General features: G+C 44.9%; 1 protein-coding gene across 1 annotated transcript in view; it reads left to right on the top strand.

Annotated features, from left to right (window-relative positions):
- Nucleotides 1-21,872, top strand: part of fgfrl1a (fibroblast growth factor receptor like 1a) — an 82,636-nt gene that overhangs the window by 2,313 nt on the left and 58,451 nt on the right. The window contains exon 2 of the mRNA XM_063000183.1: nt 16-110. Coding sequence (XP_062856253.1) covers nt 47-110 — 64 coding nt within the window. The 5' untranslated portion in view covers nt 16-46. The remainder of the gene's footprint in view (nt 1-15; nt 111-21,872) is intronic.

The following is a 21,872-nucleotide window of genomic DNA, read 5'->3' as shown; positions in this document are numbered from 1 at the left end:
TTAATTCGTTCACAGACTGAAGAAACCAGACGCCGTTTTTGCCATCATGGAACTTCTGTGGATTGTTCTCGTGGTTTTTAATATTGTCTTTCTGACAGAAGCTGCTCGAGGTGAGTGAAGCGCTTGATAATCCTAATCTTAATCCATGTGTTATACATTTGTACAGTTGATTTGTTAACCTATAGATGTTTTTACTTGGTATTTAGTGACCCCATGTGTACAGTTTTGTTTGAATACTGTATAGTGTGAGCTGATGACCCAGCTTTAAAATACTTAAACAATTACTGACAGGCCAAAGACAAAATGTGGCCAAAACAAGAAATCACAGATACAAGATTTAGTTTTGCTGGTTGTTGTAAAAACAGTCCAACAGTTTGAAAAGGAAACAAATAAAATATGTCTAACAAATCTTAGAAGTCTAGTTTAATGTTGTTTACTTAAAAGAACCAGTAGAAATGTACTCCGAGCTCATTTTAGATGTGGACGATTTGCATTTCTTGCCTGTATTTTAGCACTTTAAGCTATTTTATGTGCTTTTTGACCACTAGAGGCACTGTAGAGGCACTCTGTAAAACCGATGCTTTGTACATAGTGGTGCTGTAAACACATTCTTTCTCAATATGAATGGTTAAGTAACAAAAGCATGACGTTCTGTGTAGGTTTTAATGAAACGTTGTGATATAGACGATGTATTTAATATTCCAAGTCTTAAAAAAACTACTTTAAGTAAAATATACAGATACACAGTTCTTGTAATGTTCAGATATTTTAAACCATGAAGCTGCCAACTAGCGATTCCGCTTAGGTTCCTTCCTTTATAGCAGCGTTTCCCAACCTTTTTTGCACCACGGACCGGTTTCATATAAGATATAATTTCACGGGCCGGCGGTGAAGGGAGGATTTAATAATACTGCTCACAAATGATGTAAAATGAGCTTTTTTCGCTGCAACAAGACGCTGCTCCTACCCGGGGGTGACAATAAGACAATAACACCCGAAATGGAAGCGGTGAAAACTGCTTTTTTAGCGTCTCTAATTATTCATTCTTTCTGTTCGGCCCGGCACCGCTCCGCTGCCCGGTGATTGGGGTCCACTGCTTTATAGTACCATTTCTGTTAGCTGCCATTTTATTTATTTATTTATTTATTTGGATTTTAATGTCATGTTTTACACACTTTGGTTACATTCATGACAGAAATCTTTAATTCACCTGACTGCATGTTTCCGGAGCTCAGGAAGGAAACTCACACAGACACTGGGAGAACATGCAAACTCCACACAGAAAGGACCCAGGGCCAAGAACCATTTTCATGTCCAGGAAGAACTATTCATTGTTTTTTACTGCACAATTTTACATTTACATTTTCGGCATTTATCAGACGCTTTTATCCAAAGCGACTTACAGTTATGACTGAACACGATTTTTGAGCAATAGAGGGTTAAGGGCCTTGCTCAGGGGCCCAATAGTGGCAGCTTGGCGGTAGTGGGCCTTGAACCGGCAACCTTCTGATTATTAGTCCAGTACCTTAACCACTAAGCTACAACTGCCCTCTCAACTGCCCTCCCATAAAGTGGTTCTTTATAATCGATCCCTAACTGGCTTCTTCCAAAGACTGGTGTGGTTCTTGAATAGATTTATCATGGGGGGATGGGGGGGGGGGGGGGGGGGGGGGGGGGGGGGGGGGTTACCTGGTCTGTGCCAGCTAGCCACAGAGCAAAATATACAGATACACAGTTCCTGTAATGTTCAGATATTTTAAATCTACGTCCGATCCTTAAACATAAAGCTGCCAACTAACAATTCCGCTTAGGTTCCTTCCTTTATAGTACTGTTTTTGTTAGCTGCCAAAAAGAACCATTTTATTTATTTATTAAGATTTTAACGTCATGTTTTACACACATTCATGACAGGAACGGTAGCTACTTGTTACACAAGATTCATCATTTCACAAGTTTTACGTCAAACACAGTCATTGATGATTTTTTTTTGTATCTTTAATTCACCTGACTGCATGTTTTTGGACTGTGGGAGGAAACCCACACAGACACGGGGAGAACGTGCAAACTCCACACAGAAAGGACCCAGGACCTTCTTGCTGTGAGGCGACAGTGCCACCCAAGAACCATTTTCATGTTCAGGAAGAACTATTCATTGTTTTTCACAGCATGATTTTAAAAGAGGTTCTTTATAATCGATCCTTTACTGGGTTCTCCAAGGGTGGTGTGGTTCTTGAATAGATTTAGAATGTGTGTGTGTGTGTGGGGGGGGGGGGGGGGGGGGGGGGGTCACCTGGTCTGTCCCAGCTAGCCACAGGTTTTGAGTAAAATATACAGATACACAGTTCCTGTCCAGTCCGATCCTTAAACATAAAGCTGCCAACTAGCAATTCTGCGTAGGTTTCTTCCTTTATAGTACCGTTTCTATTAGCTGCTGAAAAGAACCATTTTAATGTCCAGGAAGAACTATTCATGGTTTTCACAGCAGGATTTTAAAAGAGGTTCTTTATAATCGATCCCTAACTGGGTTCTCCAAGACTGGTGTGGTTCCTGAATGGTTTTAGAATGTAGGGAAGCATCACCTGGTCTGTGCCAGCTAGTCACATTATTAAAAAAGTTAATAAGTATCTTTATTTCTGCTCACTAACTCACATCTCTGTGCAATCGAGAGCAGCCAATTCACCTTTGGCATATATTTGGAAGGTAGGGGGTAATCAGACTACCTGTAGGAAACCCACACAGACGCAAGGAGAATGTATTAAATCCAGGTACACAGGACACACATTGATATGTGCCACCCACTAATCTGACTTTATTACCGCACTTAACCGCCAGCTAACTAGATCATCAAACATTTGGATAAAATGGTCCTGGCGTCCACTCCTGATCGATCACATAGACCAGAACGGTCATTTATTTCCAGCCCTCGTTTCTCTGAATCCGCTGCATTGAATTTCCAAACCCGGAACGTTTTGTTGAACCCGCCTCCGGCGTTCCAAACCAGGTCTGGAGCTGCGAGACGTTCAAAGGCCGTGACTGGCTTTGTTTTCCAGAACGCGATCCTCCGGCATTAGACGGCATCCGGACGTTCCTTGTGTGTTTTTTTTTCTTCTCCCGACTGGAGCGAGCCGGAGCGAGCCATGGTTTCCATTCAGACCCAAGTGAATTCAGGTCTGATGGGGGAGCGATAGCACAGCTCAGTGACTTCAGTCCATCGGGGCTGCAGGTGAAGCGTGAGCCTCTCTTTTATTCCTCAACAGCCCGTCGCCGGACGCCGGAGGAGGAAGGACGGTGGGACGGGGAGGAGGAGGAGGGTGAGGTCAGGGGAAAGGGGCGGAAAGAATCCCAGAATCCCAGAGAGCCAGAGGATCCGAGCAGATCCGATCTCCAGTCCCAGAACAATGTAGCATTCACGGTCGCCGAGGCACGGCCCGGGCAGAAATGCATGGTCTAAAGTAAACAAAACGCTCGGGAGAAATGCGATTAGATTGGACGATTATGTTGGCTTGGCGTGTGAAGCAGCAGACTGGCTGGCAGGATGGTATCTGTGCTTGTACCTGTGGGCTTGTTTGATATTTTACACTTGATATGGTGAAAGGAAACAGACCAAATTCTGCTTGTTTATCTCATGAAGGACTGAGATGCTGGCGCTGTGATCCTGGCATCAGATACCACACGCTGCAGGTTCTCTTGTTTACGTGATTTGTCTTTTCTTTATCGTTTTGATTGTTGTTGTCAATATCACAACTCATTCTAAAGGCACGTTCACATGAGAAGAGGCAAAACTGCTTTTGCACCGGCTGTGTCGTTGTTTCCGATGGAGTGTGACGGTGCTGCTTTATTCAAAGCTCCTCCAATGAGACAAACTGTTTGTTTTTTAATGTTTTTCCCCCCTTCTTTCTTTCTTTCTTTCTTTCTTTCTTTCTTTCTTTCTTTCTTTCTTTCTTTCTTTCTTTCTTTCTTTCTTGCTTGCTTGCTTGCTTGCTTGCTTGCTTGCTTGCTTGCTTGCTTTCCTTTTTCTTTCTTACTTCCTTTGCTTTCCTTAATGGTGCTTTCTTTCTTTCTTACTTTTTTCTGTTTTATTAATTGTTCTTTCTTTCTTTCTTTCTTTCTTTCTTTCTTTCTTTCTTTCTTTCTTTCTTTCTTTCTTTCTTACTTTTTTCTGTTTTATTAATTGTTCTTTCTTTCTTTCTTTCTTTCTTTCTTTCTTTCTTTCTTTCTTTCTTTCTTTCTTTCTTTCTTACTTTTTTCTGTTTTATTAATTGTTCTTTCTTTCTTTCTTTCTTTCTTTCTTTCTTTCTTTCTTTCTTTCTTTCTTCCTTTTTCTTTTCTTAATTGTTCTTTATTTCTTTCTTTCTTTCTTTTTTTCTTTTGCGCCGGCTGTGCCGTTGTTTCCGATGGAGTGTGGCGGTGCTGCTTTATTCAAATATTCTATACGGCGTTGGACATCCCATTTAAAAAACGAACGGTATTAGAACGGCAGCCGCTCTTCTGAGAAGTGCTTTTCACAAGATTTTGCAGTATGTCAGTGGGAATTTCTGCCTGTTAAGCCAATAGAAGGATGTTTGTATGGCTGGGCACTGATGTTGGTCATTTCAGAGCTGTTTAGTTCTGTCCACGCTACACGGGTCCTGCAACACATCACGCCAGATGACTAATTTTTTCCGTCCGCCTGCGGAAGTGCGGTTTGCTCCTGCCTACAGCTCACGCGCCGCTTCCTAACCTCCAGCGTGTTCCAGCAGACGGATGGACGGCTATTCCTGCTAACATTAGCTCGGATTGTGGATCCAAATCCCAACTGAGTCACTTCTTGGCGGCCGAGCCAAACATGCCAGAAGCGGCGTTTAAAAGTCCCACGTGGAATCGTAACAATTTGTTCGCACAACAATAAACTGAGCGTATTTTTATTTTTTTTGAGGCGGGATGTGATTAACCACGATATTTTCCATCTAACGTCAAGCCAAGCGTGGATTGATGAAGCTATTTTGGGCAGAAATGGAGTTTTGAACGCCGGTGTGTTTGGAGCCGCCTGCGGTTTTGTTTATCCAGATCTCGACCACCCTCTGAGAAGTTTCTCGCAGATCGCGGGGTTAGCAGAGCGCTCGGTCGAATAAATAAACCTTCAGAGTCACACAGAGCGCTCAGACGTCCAGGACAAAACAAACCAACGATGCAAACTAGTGATGGATCACGGAACTGTAAAGAAAAAAAAGTCTGACGGGGCTAAGTACACATTTGTTCCCCTTCCACCCCACCCCCAACCTCTCACTTTCCCCCCTCTTCCGCCGCCCTCTCGCCCCCGCCGGAGAAGCCAGGGGAAGTTCATTCAGACGTGTTAAGGGAACACGGGCTCACAGTTGGTAGCCCTCATTTATCCTCCCAGCTTTACTTTAAGGACTCAGGGTTTGTCAAAACAGTGTAAAATAAACGCTCGGCTATTAGAGCCTGACGTTCTTCACTGAGCAGGAACACCAGCGACGTTCTGCAGTCAGAACCTCAGCCGCCGTGATTCCACAGATCTGCTGCTATTAATAATAAAGCACATCAGATCCTGATTCTTTCACTTAAGGTAATACTGGATTAGTACTGGACTGGACAGATTGTCTCGGACTGGTCAGGATCGTTGTGCGGAAGGGCAACAAGCACTCATTTATTAACTCAAATATATGAAAACTAATGAAAATAGTCAGTCTTGCTTTTGCTTGTAGTTTCTGAGGTCTAAGAAAACCCATTCAAACTAAGTGAGAACATGCAAAACTCCCAGACTCTCCTATTTTTCTGTTTTTTTATTATTAGCCCTTTTTGTTATTATTTACTTTGTTATAATTTTTCTTTATTTTGTTTCTAATGTTTTTCTGTTTTTTTATATCTTGCATTATTTCTTTCCTTATAATCATTATTCTCCTTTTTTCTTTTTTCTTTATTTATTTCATTAACTGTTTTGTTTCTTTCTTTCTTTATTGTTTTATTTTGTTTGTTTAATTGTTTTTTTCTTTCTTCAATTATTTGTCTTGCTTTTCTTTCTTTCTTTCGTTCTTTCTTATTCTCTTTCTTTTTTCAATTATTTGTCTTTCTTTCTTTATTTCATAATTGTTTTATTTCTTTCTTTATTGCTTATTTTTTATTTAATTGTTTTTTCTTTCTTCAATTACTTTTCTTTCTTTCATTAATTATATTATTTGTTTCTTTATTGTTATTATTTTTTTGTTTGTTTTTTCTTTCTTTATTTTTCTTAATTTTTTCATTAAATTAAATTTCTTTCTTTCTTTCTTTCTTTCTTTCTTTCTTTCTTTCTTTCTTTCTTTCTTTCTTTCTTTCTTTCTTTCTTTCTTTCTTTCTTTCTTTCTTTCTTTCTTTCTTTCTTTCTTTCTTTATCCTTCCATTATTTTCATGTTGATTCTATTCATCGTGGTTTTTAGTCTCTAAAATATCTTTTTCTTTCTTTTCAATTAAAAATTTAATGATTTGATGTGAAAGATCTTTTTCGACTCCTTGTGATCATTATGTGCTTTGTTCAGAAAGTTTTGTTTTATTGATTTGAATGTGATGAAAGACGTGTTGATGTAATAAGATGTAATATTGCATCTCTGAGGAAGAGGTGAGCGTGGTGGGTGTGGAGAACCTGACGAGCGTGGAGAAGTGCTGAGCTTCCTCAGGATCTGAGCAAATTGTGAGAAAACTGTGAAGTTCAGTGAAGCCGAGGGAGCCAATAGGAAGAGCTCCAGTTAAATGGACCCAATAAAGTCGTAACTGCGAGGACAAATGCTGTTTATATAGCGCCGGTTCCTCCGTCACCTCCTCTCATTAGCCACAGACCGCAAGTGCCGTTCTCTTCTAATGAGGCGGTAACGAGGCGGCGGATATAAACGTGCTCCGCTACGACGACCTACAAACCAGGTTCCTGTGAGAGAACCAATCAGATAAGATCAGCTTGTTACGGCTTTAGCCGTGTGCTTTTATTAGCCTTTAAAGTTTGATAGATAGGAAGTGGTGGACGGGGGCAAATGGTGGCTCTTTTGATGACTGATGGAGGTCCATTAGTTCTTTGGAAGACATGCCTGGTTCCTCGACTGATCTTGGTGTCTGTTGGAGATACTGGTACTAGATCTGGTTGCTTTATGGAAGGATATGAAACGTTGACGCTCTGCATCATCTCTGCTCCCTCAGAAATATCTGGACGTCTTTGTTTTTCACCCTCCATGTTAGCAGACCAGCTAGCTACCAATAATTACAGGAGTCTAAGGATGATAGCTCATAGATCCTGAGGACCTGAGTGAGAAGCTTCACATATCTAAACGCTTGTGAAGCATCTCTTTAGTGTCCAGTCTTTCCTACGTGTGTGTTTGTAAAATTTCGGAAGTTCTCGACCCGAAGAGAATCATAAAGCAATCTTTCAGTCGACCCCCTGCCCACAGATACCCCCCCCCCCCCCCCCACCCCCGTCCTGCAGTATACAGCAGTTCCTGTCGAGCCACGTCCCATCAATGCCTCATTGTTGTGGGCTGGTGGTCTGTGTTTGGCCAGTCCTCAGGCGAATAGGTCAGAGGTCACAGGAGACAACCAGAGACCAGGCCAGGTTAGGTCACATGCCTGACCCCTCACCAGAGGTCTTACAATAACATGTCAGGTCTCCCCCAGCGTACGCCCGCTCGTCCAGTCACGGACCGTTTTGTTTTCGGAACGCGGAGCTTTCCTTTCCTTCCGGCGCTCTCTCTCGCTCTCTCTCTCTCTCGCTCTCTCTCTCTCTCTCCCCGGCTCCCGGGGCTCGTCCTCCCGCCCCCGTGTTCCCAGCTGTTCTTCTGGGCGCGATACAAATGAGATGTTGAAAAGCCGTGGCTCTGACTGGAGACAGCTTTTCTTGTTTTCTTTGGGATTTGGCGTGTCGGGTTTGTGTCGGGGCCTGCTCCCTTCCAGCAGCTGTGTGTGTGTCATGTGCCGCTGAAGCGCTCGGCGGAGGGAGAGAACGCCACGCCAGGTTTAAACAAAACAGAGAGAAGGTGATTGATGGCCCGCACCTCTCGTTCCTGCTTCACTTTAGCGCGGATCGCTCTCCTGTCTCTTCACCAAAAGGAATGAAATTTAAAAAGGTACAAAAGGACGGGCTGGGCGGCAAAGTTTGGAAGCCTGTTTACTGGAACGCGGACGTGTTTACCCCTTGATGCAGGTTCCTTTTAGTCCAGGTGTAAAGTGCACTATGTAAGCCATCAGCTAAGTAAGTGATCAGCACTGAGATGAACCAGCTGCAAGCAGTAGCTCGTTAGGTAAAGTACTGGACTGCCAAGTAGCAACTGTTGGGCCCCTGAGCAAGGCCCTTAACCCTCATTTGCTCAAATTGTACTGGTAGGGAGGCAATTGTCCAGCTAACTAACCATCATTACGTTGGTGAACAAGGTTATGGTTAACCAACAACACATCACTGAAGGCTTTGGACGTTGGGCTACTTAACAGAGTCACATCACGTCATTCTGCCATCATCATTTCTATATATACATATATACACTGCACTTAACACCGATCAGCCATAACATTAAAACCACCTCCTTGTTTCTACACTCACTGTCCATTTTATTAGCTCCACTTACCATATAGAAGCACTTTGCAGTTCTACAATTACTGACTGTAGTCCATCTGTTTCTCTGCATGCTTTGTTACCCCCCTTTCACCCTGTTCTTCAATGGTCAGGACCCCCACAGGACCACCACAGAGCAGGTATTATTTAGGTGGGGGATCATTCTCAGCACTTCAGTGACACTGACATGGTGGTGGTGTGTTAGTGTGTGTTGTGCTGGTATGAGCGGATCAGACACAGCAGCGCTGCTGGAGTTTTTAAATACCGTGTCCACTCACTGTCCACTCTATTAGACATTCCTACCTAGTTGGTCCACCTTGTAGATGTGAAGTCAGAGACGATCGCTCATCTATTGCTGCTGTTTGAGTCGGTCATCTTCTAGACCTTCATCAGTGGTCACAGGACGCTGCCCACTGGGTGCTGTTGGCTGGGTGTTGTTGGTTGGTGGACTATTCTCAGTCCAGCAGTGACAGTGATGTGTTTAAAAACTCCAGCAGCGCTGCTGTGTCTGATCCACTCATACCAGCACAACACACACTAACACACCACCACCATGTCAGTGTCACTGCAGTGCTGAGAATGATCCACCACCCAAATAATTCCTGCTCTGTGGGGCTCCTGTGGGGGTCCTGACCTTTGAAGAACAGCGTGAAAGCAGGCTAAAAAGGTATGTAGAGAAACAGATGGACTACAGTCGGTAATTGTAGAACTACAAAGTGCTTCTATATGGTAAGTGGAGCTGATAAAATGGACAGTGAGTGTAGAAACAAGGAGGTGGTTTTACAGGACAGTGTGGTCAGGATTCAACTTCATCGGCACAGGCGCAAAAGTGTATTTACAGCACCAGTGTTATGCCAAATTCTGCAACCCTGCACTCAAATGCATCGTCATGAGCATGTTTAAATGTTTAAGTTGAGACGCTGCATGTATAGTGGGGACCAAAAGTCTAAAGCCACTAGAGAAAAGTGTTATATACTCTTCCCGTTGGCTGTTTGCACTCGGAAGCTCCGTCTGACTCTGGTGGAGGGTAACCAGACGGCGTTTCACCTTCCAGGCAGTGTTTACTACGACCGCCTTACATTACGTTATCTGAGAATAACAAGAGGAAGGTCATTAGCAGGTCACCGAGCACTCCTAATTCAGGACTGTCATTAAGTCCACTACATCTGCTGTCGTTATTTAAGAATCCGGCCCGCAGTACTCGGATATCTTCTACCATATCTCCTTTAACTCTAGAGAGACCTTACTTTACTTAGCTGAAAGTAAGTGGACATGTCTTCTAATGATTGAGTTTGGGAGAATCTCATGGAGAAGGTGGACGATGATCACCACCGAGCGAGTGTACGAGACGGCCAGAACAAAAACTACATTAAATTAGGGCTGCCGCGATTGGTCGACCTAGTCGACGAGGTCGACGCAAAAAATGCGCCAGCGTCAGTATTTTAAGTCGATGCATCGATTTTAAAACTATGTTTATGAATGATCCTGTTTAATTTCTACAACGTTTTTATTCATATAAGCGTTCGTATGATTCCCTCAGCATTAATTGCTGTGTGCGTGACCTAAGTCGTGTTTAGTCCGGTCACTGGTTGGTGGCATTAAGCGCAGTCTTAAAAAACACCGTCTGCAGCAGTCAGAGGCCGATTGTAGAGAGTTTTCAAAGAAGAGCTCAAATTTTTCCAAGATCCAAATCATCAAAAGTTTGGGAATATCTAAAACTGGCACAAAACAAAAATGTGGTTTGTACACTGATGGTACCACAGCAGCACCAGCGCCATGTTGCACGTCTTGTTTCTTTAAACTTCTTAATCGCGGCGATCTTGGAATACCGTATTCCTTAGCGAGTGCAGTTAGGGCGCATTTTTACTTCTATAATGTTTCATTAAGCTTCTTAATCACGGAGATCTTGGAATACCGTAATTCTTAGCGAGTTCAGTTAGGGCACATTCACACGCGCCGCACACTTTGCTGTGTTGGGCTCACGATTTTTGCGGTTGGCGCAAAAAGCTTCTCATGTGAATGTGCCTTAACGCTTACCACTGTGTTTACATGGTTTAGAATGTGAAGTAAGTTTTGAATGAATGTGCAGGTTAGAATCTGGGCTCATTCTGTCGTTACTGTATGTTGGACTTAATGAGACGCGGCTACATCTAACTATTTTATTTCTGCTATAAGTTTAAGCACTTTGCTTTGTGTACGGAACACCGTAAACACGTGCTGCACTCTGTTTAATATGGAGAATGTGATAATATGGACATAAACCCTGTTTACATTTAGTTTTGTGTTATATTATTATGCCGTACAGTTTGTTGTTAAAATAAAAGAAGCGTAAATTAGATTCTGAAGTACATTTTTATAGGAAAATTAATCGTTAGATTAATCGACTAATCGATAAAATAGTCTATAGATTAATCGATAGAAAAATAGTCGTTAGTGGCAGCCCTACGTTAAATCCCTTGAGTTACGCTGGAATAAGCTGGATCACATTAGCGAGGGCCAACCGCCCAATCCGCCTCCTCTGCCACACCATGAAGATCTTTGAGCGAGTTATCGACGCACGGCTCCGGAGCATCGCCTCTGTGTCACCGAACCAGTGTGGTTTTGTGCAAGGCTGTGGCACCACGGATGCAATCCATGCCACCCACCCGTCTTCTCTTGGAGAAGCACCGTGAGAAGAACAAGCCGGTGCACATGGCGTTCCTTGACCTGGAGAAGGCCTTCGACAGGGTGCCCCACAACCTCATTTGGCATGCCCTCCGGTCACATGGTATACCTGAGGCCTACGTGGCTTGGATCAAGCTCCTCTATACCGATACCACCAGCTCTGTACGCTGTCCAGCTGGAACCTCACCGCCCTTCCCCACCACTGTCGGTGTTCACCAAGGCTCTGCCCTCTCGCCACTCCTGTTTATCCTTTGTATGGACACGGTCACCGCCGATCTGCAAGCGCCCCACCCATGGTCACTCCTCTATGCTGACGACGTCTTCCTTGCAAGTGAGACCCGTGAGGATGTGCAATGTCAAATCCAGCAATGGAAGACCCGTCTGGATGATTACGGCATGCGTCTCAACACCAAGAAGACAGAATACATGGAATGCGGCACCCAGACCAATGGTACCATCAGCATCGGCGACGAAGACTTGGAGAAGACTACAAAATTTAAATACCTTGGCTCCATCATCAGTAGCGATGGCAACACCCTTCCTGATGCCCGAGCCCGGGTCAACGCGGCATGGCTGAAGTGGCGCCAAGTCACAGGAGTGCTTTGCGACCGCCATATGCCTGACCATCTCAAAGCCAAAATATATAAGACCGTCGTCCGCCCAGTGGCCTTCTACGGCACCGAGTGCTGGCCGGCATCGGTAAAACACGAGCAAGCCCTCCATGTCATGGAGATGCGGCTGCTCAGGTGGAGTCTGGGGCTAACACGGCGGGATCACATCACCAACGAGGACGTCCGGAAACATCTGAGCATTGCCCCTATCCAAGAAAAGATGAGAGAGGCGAGGCTGCGTTGGTATGGACACGTCATGCGGAGCAATGCAGATTCAGTGGCCCGAACAGCCCTGCAACTGAACCCTCAAGGGCGCCGCCCAAGGGGGCGACCAAAGATGCGTTGGCTGGATCGTATCAATGTAGACATGAAGATTGTCAACGCAGCGCCAGAAGACATCTTAGATCGCGCCAAATGGAGAAGACTGTGCACAAGAGCGGACCCTGCACTGCGGGATTAACGCCAGGACAGAGACATTAGCGAGGGCCACGAGACAGAGGGCGTCTGTGCAGCCGACCATCACAAAGCAATGGTGTAGTGGCATGACATGGCATTTTCTGTGCAATACTTTGGGGAAGTTCCTTTCCCTGTCCAGCTTCACTTCACCTTTGTGAACAAATCAAGGTCCATAAAGACGTGCTTGAAGATTTTGGTGTGGTGGAACTTCATCCAATGGTCAAGGTACTGGACTAGTAATCGAAAGGTCATCGGTTCAAGCCCCACCACTGCCAGGTTGGCACTGTTGGGCTCTCAAGCAAGGCCCTTAAACCTCAATTGTTAGACAATAAACTGTCACAGTACTGTAAGTCGCTTTGGATAATGTAAACATAATCCTGCACATGTCCTACTAACCATCTTTGGGATGAATTGGAATGCCTATTACGAGCGTTTGTGTTACAAGCCTGTAACGAATGCATCGTTGTGTCCCGCGGCACCGTTCCTGACAGCGTTTGATGAATGCACACATCTCTTTCACAGCATTTTTGTTTACTCGTTATACATGTGTCATATTTTCCATCACAGTAAAATTCGGCTTGCTCCTCGGGGGTTCTCCGTACCTCTTTAAGAGGTGATTCAGCTCCGTTTAATAGCTAATCACGTTTTATAGGGGCCGCGGACGCTTGTTTACCCGCCCCTCGCTTTAAAAAACAGAAACTGACGTCATTATTCCAAAATACGAGGGGCGATACGGCAACGGTCATCAATGTACAATGAGCCAAAACATTAGGACCACACTATATGGCCAGAACTATTTGGTCACTCCTGACCTTGTTCCTCAGGGGTTCGGACGCTTGTTTACTCGCCCCTCGCTTTAAAAGACATGAACCAACCGTCTTTATTCCAAAGTTAATGACGGGTGATAAGGCAACGGTCATCAATGTATGATGAGCCAAAACATTAGGACCGCACGCCTAACACACTGCATGGCCAGAAGTATTTGGACGCCCATTCTAAAAACAAACCTCACCCCCCAACTTGCTTCCTGGGGGTTCGCTGCACCTTTTTAAGAGACAGAAACCAGCTTCATTATTCCAAAGTCAACGCCAGGCGATACGATCAATTGTGAGATGAAAGTATTTGGACACCCATTCCAGAAACAAGCCTCTATGTGACTTCTTACATTATTTTGAAGAATGTCTGTGGGAATTTGTGTCCATTTAGTAGTCTAGAAAGTCTCAAATAAGGTTCCGGTTCATTCCAAAGCTGTTCAGCGGCACTGTGGTCAGGACTTTTATGTCTTTATAGAGCTTGCTTTGTGCACAAGGACCTTCCCTAAAGTGTTTCCTTCATGTAATTGATTTAATACACCTGTTAGTGACTTCTGGCTGAAACACATTAGCTGAATTAAAAAATTAGAAGAGGCGTCCCAATACTTCTGTTCGTATGTGATGCTTGAATCATTTCTTGTGAGCTGTTTGGGACGGTTTAGCACAGCTGTCACGCTACCCAGCGCACGCAGAACACGCTATGCTAAGCATGCTAACGCGCGCCGCTCTCCCGGCTATTTGCGGCGTGTTTTCGGGTCTGTCGGGAATGTCACCTTCCGCCCCTGATAACGCAGCGCTGTGATGTTGTGGTGTGAACGTGCTGATGTATTTATTCTTCTCCTCAAGGTCGTACCATCGCCGTTCCAGCTCGTGTAGCGGCGCTAACTCTTATTAAACGCCTGCCGCGGGTTTCCACGCCACGTGTTCCATGTTTTGTGGTCTGCAGGTGTGTTTTTACATGCGTGTGTGTGTGTGTGTTTTCACCTGTTAGTGATTGTTTTAATGGGGTCTCAGATGTTCTAATGACGTTCACTCATCAGTTTGGAATCCGAGCTGGCATTCAGCACGAGATCGGGATTCTGTAGCACTCGTGGTGTTGCACAACTTCACAGTTCCTGAAATCTGGGTTTGATCCTTAACTCCAGTGACTGTTCCTTACCTGATACCCCTGGTTCCTCATACCCTACGAAAACATGCCAGTAGATGTAATAGCGGGTGAATTCATGCTAGTCGAGCCCTTATCAAGCTTCTAAAAGGGCGGCAGCACACACTCACCCATTAAGTCTGTTTTTTTGGAGGTGGAAGGAAACTGTAGTACTGGGAGGACTGGTACTGTTTGATCCTTAACTCCAGTATCTGTTTCTTACCCAATACCCCTGGTTCCTCATACCCTTCGAAAACATGCCGGTAGATGGAATTAGGGTTGGGCGATATTGGCGATTTTCATACCGTCATACCGTCTTCAGGAAATACCGCGGTATACGGTATTACCGTGGGGGGGGGGATGTCACGGACAAACTTTACAGTGTACACACGAGTGTAATTACAATATTTCAATGTTTTATTATAAAAAGATTTAACAATCTGAACGTCAAACATTGCTTATCTTGTCTGATCTATAATAAATACGCGTAAGTATAAATGCACGTGTATCAATTACACTTTAACACAAACATTAACACATAACATTTTGGCATTGTAATCTCTCTCTGCCCACACAAAACAGAATAATAGCAGCTACACACTTCAATATATTTCAAAAGTTAACTGCTTAGTTTATAGTTACAGATATTTCTTAAAAGTGTATGAACGTGTACGATTAGTTATGCCTGTAATCCAGAATTAAGTTCTATACCGTAACAAAAAATATGAATGTAAATGTTCATGTTGCGATGACGGTGATGTAAAGTAATGTTAAAATAATTCAAAGTCCAAACATTTGAGTGGTTAACGAGAACGCTACTTTACATGTCACACAAGCTCAGTGCAAAACTCGAGCACAGAAACGGTACAAATCCGATCTCTTCCCTACACACTCGCTCCCTACGCCCTATAGTGCGCTTAACATTCTTAAAGAGCCAGACAATATATTTTATAATTCACATTACACGACAAGTGAGACGTTCTTTTTTCTTAATATAGCGCTTTTATTTAGGAAAAAATAGTTCTTACATAGGCAGGAAAATCTATGGCAGACAAGAGTCAGAACAGCGGATTGGGCGTAACGTTATTATTACTGTTTGCTCCTTTTTCTCAACACTTGTGCTCGATTTACACTGAAGATATATTTAGTAAATAAGTACACGTCCGCGCATGCACGCGCTCGTGTTCATTTCCGGTTGAACTGATAAAAAATGTTGATTTTGAAGAATTAAAAGACGAGCCGTTTTTCAGTTTCTGCTTGTTAGCTCACAGCTAACGCTAGCCAGTGTGGCTCTTCACTCGTCTCTCTGTGTTATCACCAGTGAGCACCCCACAGCCAATCAGCGAGCTCCAACCGCCTACCCCTCCCACCCCTCCCTCACTGTGGATGCGCACATGTCCTAAAGTCTCAGTTTTCAAGGTAAACCTGAAGCAGAAATTTGGCGCTTCACATTTAAAAATTACCGTCACCATTTTTGAATACCGTCACCATTTTTGAATACCGTCACCATTTTTAAATACCGCGGTATACGGTAATATCGTCATACCGCCCAACCCTAGATGGAATAGCTGGTGAATTCATGCTAGTCGAGCCCTTATCAAGCTTCTAAAAGGGCGGCAGCACACACTCACCCATTAAGTCTGTTTTTTGGGAGGTGGGAGGAAACTGTAGTACTGGGAGGACTGGTACTGTTTGATCCTTAACTCCAGTATCTGTTTCTTACCCAATACCCCTGGTTCCTCATACCCTTCGAAAACATGCCGGTAGATGGAATAGCGGGTGAATTCATGCTAGTCGAGCCCTCAAACACACACTCACCCATTAAGTCATCCCATTGTTTTTTGGGAGGTGGGAGGAAACCGTAGTACTGGGAGGACTGGTACTGTAAAACAGACAGTGACTGTTTTATCTGGGTTTGATCCTTAACTCCAGTCTCTGTTCCTCATACTCTTCGAAAACATGCCAGTAGATGTAATAGCTGGTGAATTCATGCTAGTCGAGCCCTTATCAAGATTCTAAAAGGACGGCAACACACACTCACCCATTAATTCTGCTTTTTTGGGAGGTGGGAGGAAACCGTAGTACTGGGAGGACTGGTACTGTTTGATCCTTAACTCCAGTCTCTGTTTCTTACCTGATACCCCTGGTTCCTCATACCCTTCGAAAACATGCCAGTAGATGGAACAGTTGGTGAATTCATGCTAATTGAGCCCTTATCAGGCTTGTATAATAGGACGGCAGCACACACTCACTCATTAAGTCTGTTTTTTGGGAGGTGGGAGGAAACCGTAGTACTGGGTGGACTGGTACTGTAAAACAGAAAGTGACTGGAGACGAGGATTGAACCCGAGTTCCCAGGACCCATGTTGTGTGGCACCCACACTGTACCTTAGACCATCCCGAGTACGCCAATGTCTAAAAAGTTCAATAAATACTGCCCCCTGTTTTTACTTTTTAATTGTAGTGTATCATGGGAAGGTACAGTATAGCGCCAAAATTATTTGGACGCCTGATCGTGAGCTTTCTGGACGTCCAATTTCTCAGCCAGAACAACAGCCGCTCTTCTGAGAAGGCTTCTCACATTATTTTGAAGGATATCTGTGGGAATTTGTGCCTGTTCTGTAAACATATGACAACATTTGGCTGGGCCCTGATGCTGGGCCTTGATGTTGGTCAATAAAGCTTCGTCTGCGCTGTTTCTGTTCTGTATTCTTTAAACCAAGATTTTTTCATGTCTTTATAGAGCTTGTTTCACTCTGGAATAGGAATGGACCTTCCCTTAACTGTTGCTGCAAATTTAAAAGCAAGTATTCATAAGTACTGGTACTCTCGTGAGCCTAGGCTGTCGGTGCGGTCAGTTTTTTCGACTGTCGTCCCTGTGAGAAGCCCGGGCAGCTGTTGATTTAGGAGTCCAGCAGCTGGAATGTATGAAGTGTGTGAGAGTTGTGGGCGTGGCCGGAGCTGCCGGGACTCTGGTGACCGGGTACGAGTGTAACACTGGGTTTACAGTTCGGCCATGGGAAGCGCACGGCTCACAGATGGCGTCCGTGTAATCGCCCGGTGGGGTCCTGTTGTGTGCCAGTGCCCGGCGTGGTCGAGCTTGCACCTGTGGAAGTCCTCACCCCCCACTGGACGGTGATGAGATAATAAAAAGCTCATATCCCAGGGTCTGTCTTTATATGGCGCCTCTGGAGTCGAGAGTGTTAAGGTCCATTTTATCAGCTCCACTTACCATATAGAAGCACTTTGCAGTTCTACAATTACTGACTGTAGTCCATCTGTTTCTCTACATTCTTTTTTAATCTGCTTTCATCCTGTTCTTCAATGGTCAGGACCCCCACAGAGCAGGTATTATTTAGGTGGTGGTATGAGTGGATCAGACACAGCAGCGCTGCTGGAGTTTTTAAATACCGTGTCCACTCACTGTCCACTCTATTAGACACTCCTACCTAGTCGGTCCACCTTGTAGATGTAAAGTCAGAGACGATCGCTCATCTATTGCTGCTGTTTGAGTCGGTCATCTTCTAGACCTTCATCAGTGGTCACAGGACGCTGCCCACGGGGCGCTGTTGGCTGGATGTTTTTGGTTGGTGTACTATTCTCAGTCCAGCAGTGACAGTGAGGTGTTTAAAAACTCCAGCAGCGCTGCTGTGTCTGATCCACTCACACCAGCACAACACACACTAACACACCACCACCATGTCAGTTTCACTGCAGTGCTGAGAATGATCCACCACCTAAATAATACCTGCTCTGTGGTGGTCCTGTGGGGGTCCTGACCATTGAAGAACAGCATAAAAGGGGGCTAACAAAACATGTAGAGAAACAGATAGACTACAGTCAGTAATTGTAGAACTACAAAGTGCTTCTATATGGTAAGTGGAGCTGATAAAATGGACAGTGAGTGTAGAAACAACGAGGTGGTTTTAATGTTATGGCTGATCAGTGTATGTCAGAATATGGCTATGGGAATCTGATACGTTCTGCTTTTTAAAATGGAATTCTCTTCTATTGACACAGATCTAGCTTACTTCAATATAAACAATTCCCCCGCCTCCTTGGCTTGGCGCGCCGTTACCGAAAGAGTAATGGCATCTGTGGCACAGCGTTCCCGTCCCCGTATGAGTCGGCTTCTAAATATAAACCCCGGACGATTCCGGGCTCGCTCCCCTGCGCTCATGGGTTTTATTTGCAGAGGGAAGGGAGGTGGAGGTGATGAAGACGGCTCTGTGGATGTAGAAGTCGGTGAAAGAGTGACCCGTCAAGTGACGGCCTCGGACAGGAAAATAACCGCGAGGGCGGACGGCGGATCAGAGCGGCAAGCGTCGGGCGTGCACTGACAGGTACAAGTGCCCCGACGACGGATTCATTTGAGACGATCTCGCAGGATCGCCGGCCACGTGAGCGCCGCGACTTTGAATGGACACTTTGTAGGGGCCCGTTCGGGCGCTCCGGTCGGGGTATTCTTCTCCCGTGGCGCCAGGATGAATGCGAGGGGATGGGGAGTCGGGCGGGGCCGGGTTGGAAGTGCTACGTTTGTAATTTAATCCAGGTACTTCAAGTGGAGCTCTGAAAGGAAACTTGGCCGCGTTGCATCACTCGTGCATTTTCAGTTGCCGTGTTTGTTTTTTTTTAACCTGAAATAAAAACCGTGCGCTTTTTGAACCATCTTTGTGATGCGCGTTTAAAAAAAATTATATATAAATATAATATAATACTGGGAGCACAATGCCTGGCACAGCGCCCGAGGGTCAAACTCGACAAGCAGCTGCCAAATTTAATTTCAAGAGCTTACTGAGGAATGTTCTCGGGTTCTTTTTCTTCAATGGGCTTAATAACGTTCCTCGCAGCTCCGACCAAACGTCCAGGTCATCGTATCGCTCGTATTAAATATCGATTTGTTTTCCTTGGGCCTGGCTGTGGTGCTGGCTGGCAGCGGTCGCCCGTCGAGCCCCTGCGCACCAAATCTTTTCTGACGGAGACCTGTGCAGAGCAAATTGAGTTAGTCATGGCTGAGGCACGGCGTGGAATGCGGGAGGCTGGAGGAGCGATGCAGGAGTGGGACGAGGCCAAAAGAACGGAAGGAGAAAGACTCGGTTCGGTGCGGCTTTGAAAGCTGAGGCTCGTTGTATTGAATTAAGATGTCGAGATCTTATTGGGTATCTAGAGCAATTTGTAATATATAGAGATATACATAAACGGTACAATAAAACTGAGTGTGTGTGTGTGTTCAGGTCTATATTCCATGCCTGTTTGAGCTTATTGTGTGTGTAGTATAACTGTGTGTGTGTGTCTGTGTGTTTTGTTTGTGTGTGTAGTTTGACTGTGTGTGTGTTTTGTTTGTGTGTGTGTTTTGTGCGTGTGTTTAAGTGCTTTGTGTGTGTGTGTGTGTTCAGGTCTATATTCCATGCCAGTTTGAGCTTATTGTGTGTGTAGTATAACTGTGTGTGTTTGTGTGCCTGTGTGTTTTGTTTGTGTGTGTAGTTTGACTGTGTGTGTTTTGTTTGTGTGTGTATTTTGTGTGTGTGTTTTGTGCGTGTTTAAGTGCTTTGTTTGTGTGTGTGTGTGTGTGTTTTGTGTATGTGTGTATTTTGTGTGTGTGTGTGTGAGTGTGCAGCTCTATGTTCCATGCCTGTTTAAGCTTATTGTGTGTGTGTGTAGTATGACTGTGTGTGTGTTTTGTTTTTGAGTGTATTTTGTGTGTGTTTTGTTTGTGTGTGTGTGTGTGTGCAGGTCCATGTTCCATGCCTGTTTGAGCCTATTGTGTGTGTAGTTTGTGTGTGTGTGTTTTGTGCGTGTGTTTAAGTGCTTTGTTTGTGTGTGTGTGTTTTGTGTATGTGTGTATTTTGTGTGTGTGTGCGAGTGTGCAGCTCTATGTTCCATGCCTGTTTAAGCTTATTGTGTGTGTAGTGTGACTGTGTGTGTTTTGTTTGTGAGTGTATTTTGTGTGTGTGTGTGTGTGTGCAGGTCTATGTTCCATGCCTGTTTTAGGTTATTGTGTGTGTAGTATAATTGTGTGTGTGTGTTTTGTTTGTGTGTGTGTGTGTGTGTGTGTGTGTGTGCAGGTCTATGCTCCGTGTCTGTTTGAGCTATGTGTGTGTGTATTGTGTGTGTGTGTGTGTGTGTGTGTGTGTGTGTAGGTCTATGTTCTGTGCTTGTTTGAGCTTATTGTGTGTGTAGTATGTGTGTGTGTGTTTTGTTTGTGAGTGTGTTTTGTTTGTGAGTGTATTTTGTGTGTGTGTGTTTATGTGTTTTGTTTGTGTGTGTGTGTATTTTGTGTGTGTTTGTGTGTGTGTGTGTGTGTTTAGTTGTGTGTGCATGCAGGTCTACATTTAATGCCTGTTTATGCATATTGTGTGTGTAGTGTGACTGTGTGTGTTTTGTTAGTGAGTGTATTTTGTGTGTGTGTATGTGTGTGTGTGTGTTTAAGTGCGTTGTGTGTGTGCAGGTCTATGTTCTGTGTCTGTTTGAGGTGTGTGTGTGTATTTTGTCTGTGTATTGTGTGTGTATTTTGTGTGTGTGTGTCTGTGTGCAGGTCTATGTTCAGTGTCTGTTTGCGCTGTTTGTGTGTGAATTTTGTGCACTCAACCCAACTCAACACTTCAGGCCTTTTCTTAGTGTCCAACATCACTGAGTCTATTGAGTGAACGGGCACAAATCCCCACAGACAGACTCCAAAGTCTTTCTGAGAAAGGCTTTCTAGAGGAGTGGAATGAAAGAGGGAGCAACGCTCAGGTGTCCAAAAGTATGTAGACATATAGTGTATCTGTTTTTATACTGAGTGAGTTTAGGGCACTCAGGTGGCACAGCAATCTAGTCCAGCACCTCTGAGACCTGGGTTTAAATTTCAGCGGTGCTGTCGGCCGACAGGGCGCCTACGCAGGCGTAATTGGGTACGTCTAAGGGACCCAACACGACCCTGACTGGGATGAAGCGCTTGATGAAAATGGAACGAATGAAACCAAACCTTTCCGCCCCTGTTTAGGTTTGCAGATCACATCCCAGAACACTTCCGCTTTGACTTCGATTAGCACGAACTCCTCCAGATCTCCTCCAGAATTTGCTCCGAACACGCACCGTTGTTCAGCTCAAGGTCGGGACCGACGGATCGGCCTCCCCCGCCGCGGGTTCCGCTCGGCCTCCCGCCGAACGCACGCTCCGTCTGCTGCGCGGTTAATCCAATATTGACAGTTGATTAGAGAGGGGCTATTGCAGGTGCCGGGTGCCTATCAGGAGTAGACGGAGTTCCTGTGTGTTGGTGATAAGGGCACAGAGGAGCGCGAGAGGCCGAACTAACGCCGGGTTATCAGCTAACTGGAGGCAGCCGCGGTTAAACATTAGCTACAGAGATACGACCTGCAACAGGCACTGATCACGGTTCGTCTTGTTTAATTCTCTCTCTCTCTCTCTCTCTCTCTCTCTCTCTCTCTCTCTCTCTCTCTCTCTCTCTCTCTCTTTTCTCGTACGGACGTGACCCGGTCTGAAATGCGAGTGCGCTCGTGTACACATGGCATCCACTCTCCAAAGCTTTTTTCCATTAGCACAGCAGCACACGGCGTCCGCTCAGATTCTTCTTCTTCCTCCAAACCGCCTGTCATCGCTCCCGCCTTCCTACCATT

This window comes from Trichomycterus rosablanca, chromosome 8, assembly GCF_030014385.1.
Source record: "Trichomycterus rosablanca isolate fTriRos1 chromosome 8, fTriRos1.hap1, whole genome shotgun sequence".
Taxonomy (NCBI): Eukaryota; Metazoa; Chordata; class Actinopteri; order Siluriformes; family Trichomycteridae; genus Trichomycterus; species Trichomycterus rosablanca.
This window is presented reverse-complemented; position numbering and strand designations above follow the sequence as displayed.